The sequence below is a fragment of the Enhydra lutris genome, unplaced genomic scaffold, assembly GCF_002288905.1.
Source record: "Enhydra lutris kenyoni isolate GAN:26980312 unplaced genomic scaffold, ASM228890v2 scaffoldscaffold37, whole genome shotgun sequence".
Classification (NCBI taxonomy): Eukaryota; Metazoa; Chordata; class Mammalia; order Carnivora; family Mustelidae; genus Enhydra; species Enhydra lutris.
This window is the reverse complement of record NW_019154121.1, coordinates 13383304-13397548: the sequence shown is the minus strand read 5'-3', so window position 1 is coordinate 13397548 and position 14245 is coordinate 13383304. Positions and strand designations below refer to the sequence as shown.

Sequence of the window (14245 nt, the reverse complement as noted above, 5' to 3'; positions counted from 1 at the left end):
TTTTTCTTAAAACTGTCAAATTAAAATACTAAATTTACATTTTTCTCATATTAGTGTGGCTCAGAGTAGTTCTGTAGGTACATATTAACTACAGTTAAGAAGATAATTTTCATATATCTTTTACAGATTTTTTTTCCCTCAGTACCTTAATATTTATAAACTTTTAAATTATGTAGAAAATAATTGATAAGGTTTATACTACTGAAACAAATCGTGCCTTTAATTTGAAACTCTATCATATGTTCTCTGGAAAGTTTCTAATACTTGCTCACACACTAAAAATAAAGTTCCAAGATAATTAGGTCTTAAAACATTGTAATAATCATAAGTTGCTATTGTAGCATATTTCTTTAAGTTCTGTGAACCTGTTTGGTTAAATTGTGGAAATGCAAAACACCTACTGGGTTTATAGTTATATTACTTAAAATAACATCTGTGGTCCTCCTGTAACTGTCTCCTTGAGTTATTTTTCTTTAATTTTTACATTCAACAACTTCTTAAGGCCTTTGTAGATTTTATGTTGGAGGGGAAAAATCACTCTGGTTTTCTCAGGCCAAAGGTTTCTGTTGTTCATTTTAGAAATACCCATGTTATATATGCACTGTTGGTTTTCTAATTCTTCTAAAGCTAAGCTTCAGTTAAAAATACAATTTCATCAGTGATTCTTAATCCCTATGTGTATGTACATACATTTTTCTTATAATGTGTTATTTAGCAATTGGCCAACTTTGTTCAGATCATTTCTTACAAATTTTATGTGCTGCTTATCCCTTTCTTAGGAACATCCAGTCTTTGAAAGGAAAACAAAAAACTTCCTAATGTTTCCAAATATGTTTTTTGGTCTTTTAAGAAACCCAAGCAGCTAATGACCATTTATAGTGTGTGAGATACTCTGTAGGTTCTTATTTTCAAGGGACATATCCCAGTAAGTGAATAATTATATATATACTTTCATACACACACAAAACTAAAAAATAGAAAATACTTCCATAAGTACTATAAGGAAAAGTTATCAAGGGTTGTTGAAGCAAAGAAGGGGAGACATTTGTTGAATATTTATCATGTGTTAAAAAATAATAGTGGTAATAATAATCATAACAACAGCTAACATTTTCCTCACACTTTCCATGCATGGTGCTAGGAAATACCTCATGTAGTTCTCATAACAACTGTATGAGACAAGAAGTATTATTGTTCCCATTTGATACCTAAGGCAGCTGAGAATGTAGAGGGTTTGCATCGTGAGTAGTATTGGATCTAGGGATTGTGTGAATGGATCTGACTGACTAAATTATTGGAAGGAGAGCTACCTATCAGTTTGCTGTTGTAACCAGAATAGGAGATGGTGAGGGACTTAATTTGAGGCAGGGGTGGCAGGTTGGACAGGAATTTAAGAGAACGGAAAAATTTAAGGGAATGATTTAATGTGTGGGGGAAAAGGAAAAGGAGAAGCTAAGGATGTCTCAAAGCATCACACTTGAGTGGGTAGGTAGGTATTGATCCCATTCACCTAGAAAAATAGTGGAGAGAGCAAATTCATGGGGATAGGGAAGAGAGCTGATGAGTTTGGTTACGGACATGTTGAATTTGGGGCGCTGTGGGACATTAGGTAGAGGGTGGGCTGAGAAGGGGAATTTCTGTTCGCAATAACTGAAATAACCACATAGCAATTTCATACAAACATTCCAAATTTGAATTTCAGGAAGATACTTGGAAAATTCTACTCTTGGAGTCCTGGCTTTGGTGCCGCTTTACCAGCATCTTATGTGGCCATTCTGATTGAAAGAAAAAGCAGGTACAATTTTATATATGTACATATTTAATAGAATTGATTTACTGTCCTCCACCCCAAATAAATTTTTTTTAACTTACTGTTTATTGTAGCCCAGGGATGAAAAATATTTTCACATGTGTTTTAGCCTTGCAAATATTTGATGCAAAATTTAATTTAATTTTAATATTTTTATGTACATTTATTAAGCCTGTAAAAATGTAAAGATTGACTTTATAGAACAATAATACCCTTTGGTCTTTGCTAAAAAATGAGAGAGTTCTCAAATGGGCCTAAGACAGGACATACACAAATCTAATTAAAGATCTTTTCCATAACCACAATACCACTGTCACACCTAGAACATTAATGTAGTTTTATCTACATCTCTAATTTGCTTCAAGCTCATTGACCTCTGTTAAATCAATTATTATTTTTAAGGTATCTTCTTGTTAAAAAAATTTTTTTTGTTCATATACACTAGAAAATGTTTCCTGTGACATAATAAGATTTCTATAAAATGCTACAAACTGTTACGTAAATTATTCAGTCGGGTAAGCAGTTGAAGGTAAAGCTTTTGCCCAAAAGAATTTTTACCATCTTGTAAATATTATTTTCATCACTGGGAACTGCTTTGATTTCCATCTTTTTCCCAGAGAGTCAAGATGGGGTCATGTTTTAATCAAGGGGTCATGTATTAACCAAGATCGAGTCATCATCCAGTTTATGAAGATGTTCATTATAATCACTGATCTCGTAGTAAGAGTCTAGATAGATCTTGTCCGATAACCAAGTATTTAGTTGAACCACCTAAGGTCACTTTTAATGCCTTCTTGTTTAAGTAATGTAATGGTATCTAAATTTTTGGGGTCTAAACTTTTGGTTCTTTGCTTGTATCATAATATGATTGGATTATTAATATTACTAAATCAAGGGATATTATTACCCCAGCATCATCAAGTCAGTATTGCCAGAAACATAGGTTATGTTGCCTGAGAGTATAGTATAGAGTACTATCGCATATTAAGAGTGTGGATTCCAGGGGCACCCGGGTGGCTCAGTGGATTAAAGCCTCTGCCTTTGGCTCAGGTCTTGGTCCCAGGGTTCTGGGATCAAGCCCCTCATCTGGCTCCCTGCTCAGCGGGGAGCCTGCCCCCCCCCCCCCCCCGCCCCACCCCCTCTCTGCCTACCTTTGTATTCTTTCAAAAAAAAAAAAAAAATCTTAAAAAAAAAAAAAAAAAGAGAGTGTGGATTCTGGAGTTGTATTTTCTGGCTGGGGCAGCAGGCTCTGTCACTTACTGTGTTATGGCTTTCCCTACCTGAAAATGGAGATAGTGATAATCTACTCACATGGCTATCCAGACAGTTAAAGGAACTACTGTATGTAAAAGTGCTCAGAACAGTGCTTGACACATAGTAAATGTTACGTGTTAACTGTTATTATTGGTTTTTGCCTATCAGGAGTGAGAGTTATTCTACTGATTATTGTTAACTTCCTGATTCATTTAAAAATGTGAACACTTGTTTTAGAAGTACGATTTCAAAATATGTAACTTATACGTGAAGCTTTAAAAATGCTTTAAACCAAGTTTGCTCCGATTTATTTATTTTTAGCTCTTGAGTAATAAGAGCATTTTGAAGTTATTTGCCTACTTTTCAACAGAAAATGTTGAAATTGAACACCTGTATAGCCACCTAGAGTCAACAGTTGTTAACATGTTGCTGTTTTTGTTTATTTGTAAGTGATTATATATATGTATGTGTGGTTGTGTGTGAACCATTATAAACATCGTGACACTTTACTCCTAAATACTTCAGCATGCATATGTTAAAATAAGGGATTTTTCTGTTTAGTTAGAACACTATTATCACATGTAAGAAAATTGTCATTCCCTAATACCATCTAGTCCATAGTGTCCTAAAATGCTTTTATCCTGTTTTTTTGAACCACACCCTAGTATGGTGTTATGTTTCCTTATTTTCTTTTAATCTGGCTTAATTTCCCCAGTTTCCCCACATGGCATTGATTTATTGATGTGACCAGGTCAGTTATGTTATGCATAAAACTTTTCTGGTTTTGTCTGAATTTTTTCATCATGGAATTGTTTGATTGGTTCACTTAACTTGTGTATTTCCTGTAAACTGAAGTTGGGTCTGAAGACTTGATTTTATTAAGTTTAAACACTCTTGGTAAGCATATACTTCCTAGATGATGGTGAGGCTGTCAGGAGGTCCGTATTTCTAAGTAGTTCCAAGTTTGAATATGTGATTAAAGTGGTAATCACCAGATCTTTTCCATAAACCTATTATTTTGAGGGAATGAGCTGAATGGATTTCTTGACATTCCACAGTCTTCTTGTCTTTGCTGGAGTGAACCTGAGTTGATCATGATACCATGATTTGAGGACTGGTTAGTCATGTGTTCGAGTGTGTGTCTCTGTGTATTCTTTATCAGGTTTGAGTGTCATTTACTTCATAAAATAGTTCAGAAGTTTTCCTTCTTTTTTTCTTGCTCTGGGGTAGTTTAAGTAGCAATGAATTTTTGGGCCTTTGAGTATTTGGTCCATTTCTCTATAAAACCTGGGCATGGTGACTCTTCTGGGGATGGTAGTTCTTAGAAAAAGTTGTCTGTTTCCTCTGTGGAATTGCTCTGTTTAAACTTGAAGCTCACTCAATAAAGAGGTTCAGTAATTTTCTCTGATAGCTGGAAAGTTCTATTTCCCAGAAAGTATTTATTTTACAAAGATTTTAATATTTACATGGAGTTGTACAGAGTGGTCTTATGATTTGATTGAATTTCATATTTTCAGTGGTTATTTTTCAATTTGTTTTATTTATTTTGTGTGATTGTGGCATTTCCCTTTTTGATTAAGTTAACTAGTAATTTTGTTGATTTTTTTCCCAATAAATCATTTCATTTATTCTGTTTTTTGGTTTCTTAATTCTTGTTTTTATTTTTTTTCCCCCTTCCTTCTTCTTTTGATTAATTTGCCTTTTTTTGGGAAACCTTTTCATTTGTTGCTCATTTCTTTTCATTCTTTAAGTTTTATTGATAAAAGTATTTAAGGCAGAATTTTGATAAGTGTTTTATTTATATCCGATAGGTTCTGATATATAATACTTTCATTATCATCATTTTCTAGAAATTCTGCAATTTTAGTTTGTATTTCTCTCTTTTTTTTAAAGATTTTATTTATTTATTTGACAGAGAGAGATCACAAGTAGACAGAGAGGCAGGCAGGCAGAGAGAGAGAGGGAAGCAGGCTCCCTGCCGAGCAGAGAGCCCGATGTGGGACTCGATCCCAGGACCCTGGGATCATGACCCGAGCCGAAGGCAGCGGCTTAACCCACTGAGCCACCCAGGCGCCCCTGTATTTCTCTTTTAATGTAAGAATTATTTAGTAGAGTGTTTAAGAAGATGGAATATCCCCTTTGTTACTAATTTCCAGTTTTATTGCATTCTTATCTGAGAATGTTTTCATAGTATTTTCTCTGTATGGAACTTAATAAGGTTTTCTCATGGCTGAATTTATGCTCAATTTTTGTGCCTTTTTTTGAACATTTGAAAAAAAAGTACGTTGTCTTTTATTGGGAGTTCAAAGGTTGACAGACAGCCATAAGATCTGTGCCATTGGGTTTGGTTTTAGGTTGTATCTTTAATTTGAGGTGCAGTTTCTAGCATTAAAAAGTATATTCTTTATTTCATTTAATGTATTTTGGCTTGAGTTCCAAATTTTTAGTTATCTTTTTTTCTTCTTGCTTGCATTTGCCTAGTATGTCTTTATCTTCCTGAAACACTTGATGTGTCTCTCTCATATGCCATGTAAACTTGGGTTATATTTGGAGAGCCAATCTGAAAAAATCATTTTATTTTGATATGTAAGTTCAGCCCATATACATTTATTTATACAACTTATATATATTTGGTTTAATTCTGCCTTATTATTTTATGTTATTTTTATTATGTTTGTCATTGTTTTTTTGCTTTGACATGATTACAGAGTCATGAAAAATTACACAAATAGTACATAGATCTACTTAAAACCTTAACCCAGTTTCCCCCCATGATAGCATCTTATGTAACTGTATTATAATATCAAACCGGGCAATTGACAGTATTGTCAGCTAGACTATGGCCCTTATTCGTAGTCAACAGTTTTTACATTGACATGTCTTGATCATTACAGTATCATGCAGAGTAATTTCACTTTCCCAGAATCCTCAGTGCTTGGCTATTCATCCCACTCTCCCTCCAGCCCCTGGTAACAGGTCATCTTTTTACTGTCTTATAGTATTACCTTTTGCAGACTGTCATATAGTTAACATCATACAGTATGTAAGCTTTTCAGATTGGCTTCTTTTACTTAGTGATATACCTTTAAGTTTTGTCCTTGCCTGTACATGGCTTGATAGGTTGTTTCTATATTCCACTGTCTTGATGCACCAGAAACTGTCTTCTGCCCTACTGAAGGACATCTTGTTGCTTCCAAGTTCTGGCAGTTATGAGTAAAACTGATAAATATCCATACATGGGTTTCTGTGTGGATGTAAGTTTTCAGCCTTTTTGGGTAATTACAAGAGGTATGATTGCTGTATCATATATTAAGAGTATGTTTAATTTTATAAGAAACCACCAAACAGTTATCCAAAGTGGCTGTATCAGTTTGCATACCCTCCAGCAATGAATGAGAATTCCTATGGCTCCACATCCTCGCCAGCATTTAAGTGTTGTCAGTGGTCTGTATTCTGGCCATATTAATTGATGTGGGGTGGGATCTCATTGTTTTAATTTATATTTCATTGATGGTATATGTTGCAGGGCATTTCTTCATGTGCTTTTTTATTTTAATCTGCAGGTGTCTTTATAGGGATTTCTTGTAGACAACATGTAATTGGGTCATGTTTTTGATCAACTCTGATAATCTCTGTTTTAATTGGTGTGGACTATTGATGTTCAAAGTGACTATTGATATACTTGGATTAATATTTACTATATTCATTACTGTTTTCTCTTTGTTCCCTTGTTCTTTTTTTTAATTTTCTATCTTCTACTCTTATTCTGCTTTTTGCTGAATATTTTATGTGGTTCTGTTTTCTCTCCTTTCTTAGTATATCAGTTATACTTTTTTTTTAACTCTTTTTAGTTGTTGCCCTATTACAATTAATCCTAGTCTACTTTCAAATAACACTATACCCCTTCACTGTACCTTACAGTAGCAATGACAACACACACACACACACACACACACACACACACATCAGCACAATTACATTGTTGCTTTTATTACGTTGTTGCATTATTATTTTGAATGAACTGTTATCTGTTAGAGCAAGTAAGAATAAGAAAAATAAATTATTTTACCTTCACTTATCTTTTCTTTAATATTATACCTTTCTCTCGGTACACAAGTTTCTGATCTGTATTGTTTTCTTTCTCTTTAGAGAACATTTCACATTTTTTGCAGAGCAGGCCCACTGGCAATGAGGATTCTCAATTTTTGTATGGTCAAATCTTTGTCTTTCACTTTTGAAGTACAATTTGTCAGGGTATGGAATTCTAGGTTTGTGGGGTTTTTTTCTCTCAACTAAATATTTCACTCCACTCTCTTGTTTGAATGGTTTCTCAGGAGAATTTGGATGCAATTACCTTTGTTCCGCTATAGGTAAGGTGGTTTTCTCCTCTGGCTTCTTCCAGGGTTTTTCTTTATATTTGATTTTCAGTAGTTTTAGTAAGATATTCCTAAGTGTCGCTTTTTGTTTTTGTTTTTGGAATTTATCCTGCTGGGTGTTTTCTGAGCTTTCTTGATACGTGGTTTGGTGTCTGACATTAATTTAGGAAAATTCTCAGTCATTGATTGCTTTGAATATTTCTTCTGTTTCATTCTCTCTTTCTTCTCCTTCAGCTGTTGCTATTATGTGTATGTTATACCTTTTGTAGTTGTTGCACAGGCATTGGATATTCTGATTTGTTTTTTTTTTTCCCTGTCTCTGTTTTTTTTTTTTTTTTTTTTAACATCACAAATAAGATTTTTTATTTGTCACCATTGAATGTCTGAATTTTAAACAGATTTTTGGACTGGTGGCTCATATCCATCAGCTCATTCCACTTTAGTACCAGTCTCATCCCCAGTAGCTTTTCCAGATCTACTACCTTCACCATGAAGCTCCATGAGCTTTCCCAATTCAAACTTGGACTTCTTCAGCACTTTTACTTTTCTAACGAAGACATCATGGAGGGGATAAATAGACTGACAAGCTTTTTCTATGTCTTTTCCAATGCTGTCTGGAATCAATTTATTGACCACTTCTTTCAAGTCATTTGTCTGAACCTCTCGGGTCATGATCTCCATCATCTTTTTCCGAATTTGGCGGACCTGTTGATGCTAAGCGTAAGAGGTCTTCTGAATCTGATTATTGCATTTTTTAGTAAAACCAACACAAAATAGACGAAGCAAATAACCATTGGTAGTCTTGACATCAACATGAGCTTCAATCATGGTCTGCCATTTTTTGACCATGGAGCACATTTTGTCCCGGGTAAGATCCATGCCATGGAAATTGGTCAGGCAGTTTTTGCCCTGAACATCTTCAATAATTAGCTTGAATTTTCTAAATGCAACTTCATCATTCTGCAGATCGGCAAAACTCACTTCAAAAACACGACCCTTGAGGCCATCAGATGCGATTTTTGTTCCTTGAGTTCTTGTGACTAATGTTTTTCCAATATTTCTTATATTGAACATAGCTGGTGCTTTCACATCATACCAATCTTTCTTAGAAAATGGATCAACCACTTTCTTCTTGGCTCCCTTTTTGCCGCCTTTCGTAAGGCGCTTGTTCTTGCCGACTGCCATGGCACTGCTCAGGGACTCTGTTCTTTTCGTTTTATAGTTTTCAAGGATTCTTGTGAAACATCCTCTAGCTCAGAGATTTTTTTCTCAGCTATGTCCAGTCTGCTAGTGATTACGTCAAAGGTATTCTTCATTTCTGCTGTAGTTCCTTTCTTTGTGGTTCCTAGGATTTTCATCTCTCTGCTTACCTTGCTTATCTGTTCCTGCATGCTATTATCTACTTTATCCATTAGGGTTCTTAGCATATTAGTCATTGTGTTAGTTTTAAATTTCTGGTCTGATAATTCAACATCTCTGCTGTGTCTAGTTTTGATGCTTACTCTGTCTCTTCAAATTGTGTCTTTTTTGCATTTCGGTGTGCCTTGTAATTTTTTTCATGATAGCCACACATGATGCGCCAGGTAAAAGGAATTGCTGGAATAGGTCTTTAGTAATGTGGTGGTGAAGTGTTGAGGGGGAAAGAAACTGTTCTACAGTACTGTGGTTAGACCTCAGTCTTTCAGTGAGCCTCTGTCTCTGGACTGCGAACTTCACAAGTATTTCTGAGGTTTTCTTTTCCTCTTAGGTGGGGCCGAGATGGTTGTAGTGTGCTGGAGTTGGGTATTTCGCTTTCTTCCATGTGGAATTCTAAAGCTGGCTGGAGTTGGGTATTTCCCTTCCCCAAGTCGGTTAAGCTCTCTTCATACCCTACTAGGTTAGGCTCTGGTTAACCAGCTTCTACCAAAGGCAGACCTTGTTAAGAGCTGAGTACAGTGGCTTATTTCAGAATGGTTCCTTTTTGTCTCCCCCTACTTGGAAGCGCAAAGGGCTTTCCCTCTGATATTTACTGTGGGACCTTAGTTGAGCTCCCAGAGGTAAAACTCACAAGGGTGTGAGGGTTCCCCTGTGACTGGCTCCCCCTGGAGTTTTTCCCTCTCAGACTTGTCCCACTGAGCCTCCTAGTGACAGAAAAATCAGTTTAGATTTTCCTGTCCTGGCTCTCATTCCCTTTGAAGTTTCAGCTGGTTTCTGCTCTGGTAAACTCTGATTCTCTGTATCTGTCTATCATCTTTTCAGTTTTGGGGGGCAATAGTTTGCAGGGTGACCTTGCTTCTGTATGGATCTAAGAAGAGTTGTTGAGTTTCCAGCTTCCTCAGCTTTTTACTTAATGTTAGGACTCAGTGTTGACTTCTGAGCTCCTTGCACAGAAACTGGAAACTGAAAGAAGACATTTTTTTTCAGTCTGTTTTTTAGTACTTTTTTGTTTTTCTTTCTTTAGTGCTTGCTCTAAGGAGTACAATAGAGGTCTTTAACTTTAGAGCTTCTTAGTGTTAATACTTCCATCACCTTGTAAAACATGGAAATGTGTTTAGTCCATATTAGAGGCTGCTTGCCATAGGATCCCTTTTACCCGTACCATCCCCCTCCCCCGCCAGCTTTTTTTTTTTTTTTTTTTTTTTTTTGGCTGGCAAGTAGTCACTTTCTCTTATACCAGGGATTCCATCGTCCATTCTTTCTCCACGGATTTGTAACTAATTTATGTATATGTCTTATACTGATTTATATATATGTGTGTGTTGTTGAGGGCTCAATTCTTTTCTCTTGATACGTTAGTTTAGGTCTTATTTTTTTAGAATTTTAGTTAAAAAAATCAAGCATTTCTTTGAAGATAAACATGTGTTTAAATACAATAACAGCAAAGTAAAATTGTGCTATTGATACCAAGAGCTATAACTTTTTAAGGCACAAAGAGGTTTCCTGGAGGTGAGGTGATAACTTGGATTTTAGTTACTAGTTTATTTCCTGTTCTCTTTTTACTTTTGATAGTGAACTTTTTATTTTAAAGTGTTCTGCTTTCATTTCTTTCAAGTGAACTATTGCACTAGTGTTTTATCCATAGACATTAGATAGTCACAGAAAATTTGTAAGTGGTTATGCATTATGATCTGTTCTGAATAGTAATTGGAGTTGTTTAACCTAATCAAAAATTTAAGTGTAGCTTTTTAGTAAGGATTATCACGTGGTTGCTGAAGAAAAATTGATTCTTTCCTTGATGTGATTGTTAAGGAGTCGAACCCTTTGTGGTATGTGTTGATTTAGTTCTGTTGTTTATTAGGTGATGCCGTTAATACCTGGAAATAGCTTGCTAGTTATTTTTTGTGGGGGGAGAGGGTTGTGTGTGTATATGTATAGCAACCACAAATCCTACTTTAGGATCTAATTAAAAACTTTAAATTTTATTCTTTTAGTATCATCCAGAAGGTAGTGACTTATTTTTCTAAAGAGCAGATTAAAAAAAAAAAAATTGGGAGTTAACCTTAAAACATAGGAAAGCAAACTTTTTGCTTAATTTTTTACAAGTTGTTTTATAGTGTATCTTATTTAAAAAATTACTAAGTCTATTCTATGTTTATCTGAAATTGTGCAAAAGTCAATAGCCTATTTGCTTCAAAAAAGTTTTTTGTGCTTACCACAAATTTTTATTAAGATTCCATTAAATATCAAAATCCCTTAAAAGAATATATGTAACTTACAGAGGTTGAAGTTATGTGTATATTAAAATTAATACAGCTAATGCCCAATGTGAAGTTTATTAATATTACAGCTTTTACTTTAAGGACAAGGATTATGTGATTATGCCTTTAATTAATGAAGAAAATCAATGATATGTTGGTGGAGACAGCCAGTAGGCAGCCTCAAGTGTGAGTTTAGCTTCAGGAGAAGTGTAGTAGTAGTCATAAAAAAAAAAATTAGAAGTTTTCTTCTTAAAGGTAGTCATTGAGGCTATGTGAGAAGATTAGAATGTAAAAACCCAGAATAAGAAGTCTGAGGGTAGAAGGTGGGAAACAGCAACATTTAAGTTGTCCATTGTGATATTCATACAGTTCATAGTTAATAAAACCAGTAATAGAATGGACATTACAGAATATGGAAGATTAGCAGTATTTTTTTTTCAAATTAGCAAGTAGTGCTAGTTCTAATTTTTAAATCTATAAAACCTTATTTAATCATGAAATTTTTACTCAAAGATTATATATTTTGTACTCAATTGTGTAATCAGTTTTTCCAAAGCATTTAATGAGGTGAGAATGTACAGTGACTAGGCACACATCCACACATATCTGGTGCACGCATATAGGTACAGAGACATAAGTAATGATCTGTCTAATCTTCATAAGGATGTCGTCATCTATACTGGGTTAGCTTTTTTTCCTTCCTACTTTTTCCTTCTTCTCTTCAACTCATCCATCCATCCATCCATCCATCCATCCTTCCCCGTCTCCCTCACTCCTTCCCATGATAGAATTCGCGTGCTTTGCCAGCTAGTTCCTGACACCTTGTAAGAGGGCAATTTACTTAAATCTTAATCGTATCACTGTGGGATTCTGAGAAAACTTTGAAGTTGTTTCCAGGGTTTCTTAAAAAATTTGTGCCACAAAGAACTGTGATCATAGTAACTCAGCAGGAAGCATTCGGAACATCTAGTTTGTCCCTAGGTGGGCTGTTAAGAACTAGTCTTCTCTTTCTTTTTCTAGGAAGTGCTTTGTTTGTGGTTCAGAAAGTTGTTCTGATGGATTTTGTTTTGTAGAATTGCTATGGAATTTGCTTTGATATTTAGTATTAGTTTAGATAAGTTGAAACTGTGGGGTGCTCAAACATGAGCATGTATTAAAATATCAAAAATTGCATATTTATTCTAAACATACTCATGGGTTGAATTGTTAAATTATACTGTTGTTATTATGAAACTCCTAGGCAGACATGATCAGAATGAATGAATTCTATAATGTGTGAATAAAATACCATGAATTTGGTTTGTAAATTCTTGACATCATCATGTGTCAGTGTCGTGTTATCGTCACAGGAAGAAAATTTAAATTACCTTGTAGTCTTCTGAAGTGTTTACTCTATTTTATCTGCCGTATATAACAGTATATGATTATGAAGTCTTGCTCATATTTTATCTGTTCCTGTACTTTAAGGCAGGATTTTTATACTGTTCTAAAACATTCTGGAGATGAAAATTTATTCTATCTTGAAAAACTTTCTGAGATGATTAAACAGCATCTTAGTAAGCCATTACAGGTGTTACGACATTCCACTTTGATTTTCTTTAATCTGTAATTTCTCCTTTTTTGTAGAACATAAAACATATGTGTAGAGAGGGAGAGAGAGAGAGACAGAGAAGAATATATCAGCGTTTAGAATTTAGAAGTTATACCATGCCTGCTATAGTCCCTAATAACCTTAGTTATGAAATGTGTTATATACAATGTTGTTCAAAAGTTTCAGTAGGTTAGCCAAAGAATATATACATTAATGTTTCCAGAAAAAGAAAAAAAAAATTGCCCATCTAATTAGATACAATAATGTTGTGAGAAGATAATAAAATTTAGAATTTAAGCAGAGTGTGAGGATGAATACCTTTTACTCTACTGAGGTATTAAGAAAATTTAATTATTTTAATGTTTTCCTGTGGGAATAGTAATACTCTTATTACACAGAGTTCTTAAACAGTGGTTCTTAAGACTTTTTTAGATAGTACCCCTTGCTGTGCGCAGCGCCTTAAATTTTACAGGCAAGTTGAAGAGCTTCACCCCTTCCCATATTAAAAAGAAAAATTTATTTGTGGCTCACTGAGCTTCACCTTTCCCTGGATCCAGTGATTCTGAAAAGAATGGGAGTATTTGTGTATCACAATCTCCTGTGAAATTTAAAAAGCTATTGTCCTTCTTGGCCATAGCCTTTCCTAGTTAGGCCTAGGCCACCTTCTGTTCTTATTGGCACCTCCTCCTTCCCCATCACTGACGTAGCAGTATTTTAATAGGTAACTTGGTTTCCAGAGAGAATTTACTCAACCAAGAAGGGAGTGACCTGTTGGTCTTCAGATCTGGGCTAGAGGTAGTCAAGTGGTAAATAATAAAATGGCATTTAATTGACTTGTCAGTTTCTTGTGATACAGAACATCCCTGGAGAAGTGATAAGATAAATCAATATTCTGATATTCTGCACCTCCCAAATTGACATTGGAGATGAGGTTCAAGACATCGCCCCAGGGAAACCTGCCAAGAAGAGTCTGCTATGTAATACAGCCTGTCCTGCCCTTCTCAGATACTGTTTGTTCATTCTTGAGGCTCTTAGTTCTGGGTTGGAATTCAGATAAAGCTGGGAAGGAGGTGCTCTTCCTCATTATTTGAGAATAGTAAATTGGGACTAGAGACAAGGATAGGATGTAATTTAATAACAATACATCCTCTGCTTTTTCCCAGTAGTAGGAGTGTGTCAGGGCTTTACTTACTCTCAAAGCACAGAAGCCTGTTAGGATATTGTATTAAATAAGTCACTGCAGAATTTAAAGGAAAGTTAGGGACAGATTTTCTGTCTTAGAAGCAGCGCTTTGGAAAGAACATGGAACTGACTTCTAATCCCAACTTGTCTTTGCTACTTTTTTTTTTTTAACTTTTCTTTTTTTTTTGTGTGTGTTTGTTTTCTTTTTATTAATTTTTTTTATTTTATTTTTTTTAAACATATAATATATTTTTATCCCCAGGGGTACAGGTCTGTGAATTGCCAGGTTTATACACTTCACAGCACTCACCATAGCACATACCCTCCCCAATGTCCATAACCCCACCCCCCCTCA

The 14245-nt window shown here is 34.9% G+C and overlaps 1 protein-coding gene and 1 pseudogene across 2 annotated transcripts in view; one reads left to right on the top strand and one right to left on the bottom strand.

Annotated features, from left to right (window-relative positions):
• Positions 1–14245, top strand: part of LOC111154462 (transmembrane protein 135) — a 254675-nt gene that overhangs the window by 29016 nt on the left and 211414 nt on the right. The window contains exon 3 of the mRNA XM_022514068.1: positions 1703–1795. Within this exon, the coding sequence (XP_022369776.1) occupies positions 1703–1795 (93 nt within the window). The remainder of the gene's footprint in view (positions 1–1702; positions 1796–14245) is intronic.
• Positions 7783–8633, bottom strand: LOC111154463 (annotated as a pseudogene). The gene has a single exon (XR_002641090.1). The product of XR_002641090.1 is annotated as a 40S ribosomal protein S3a pseudogene (transcript).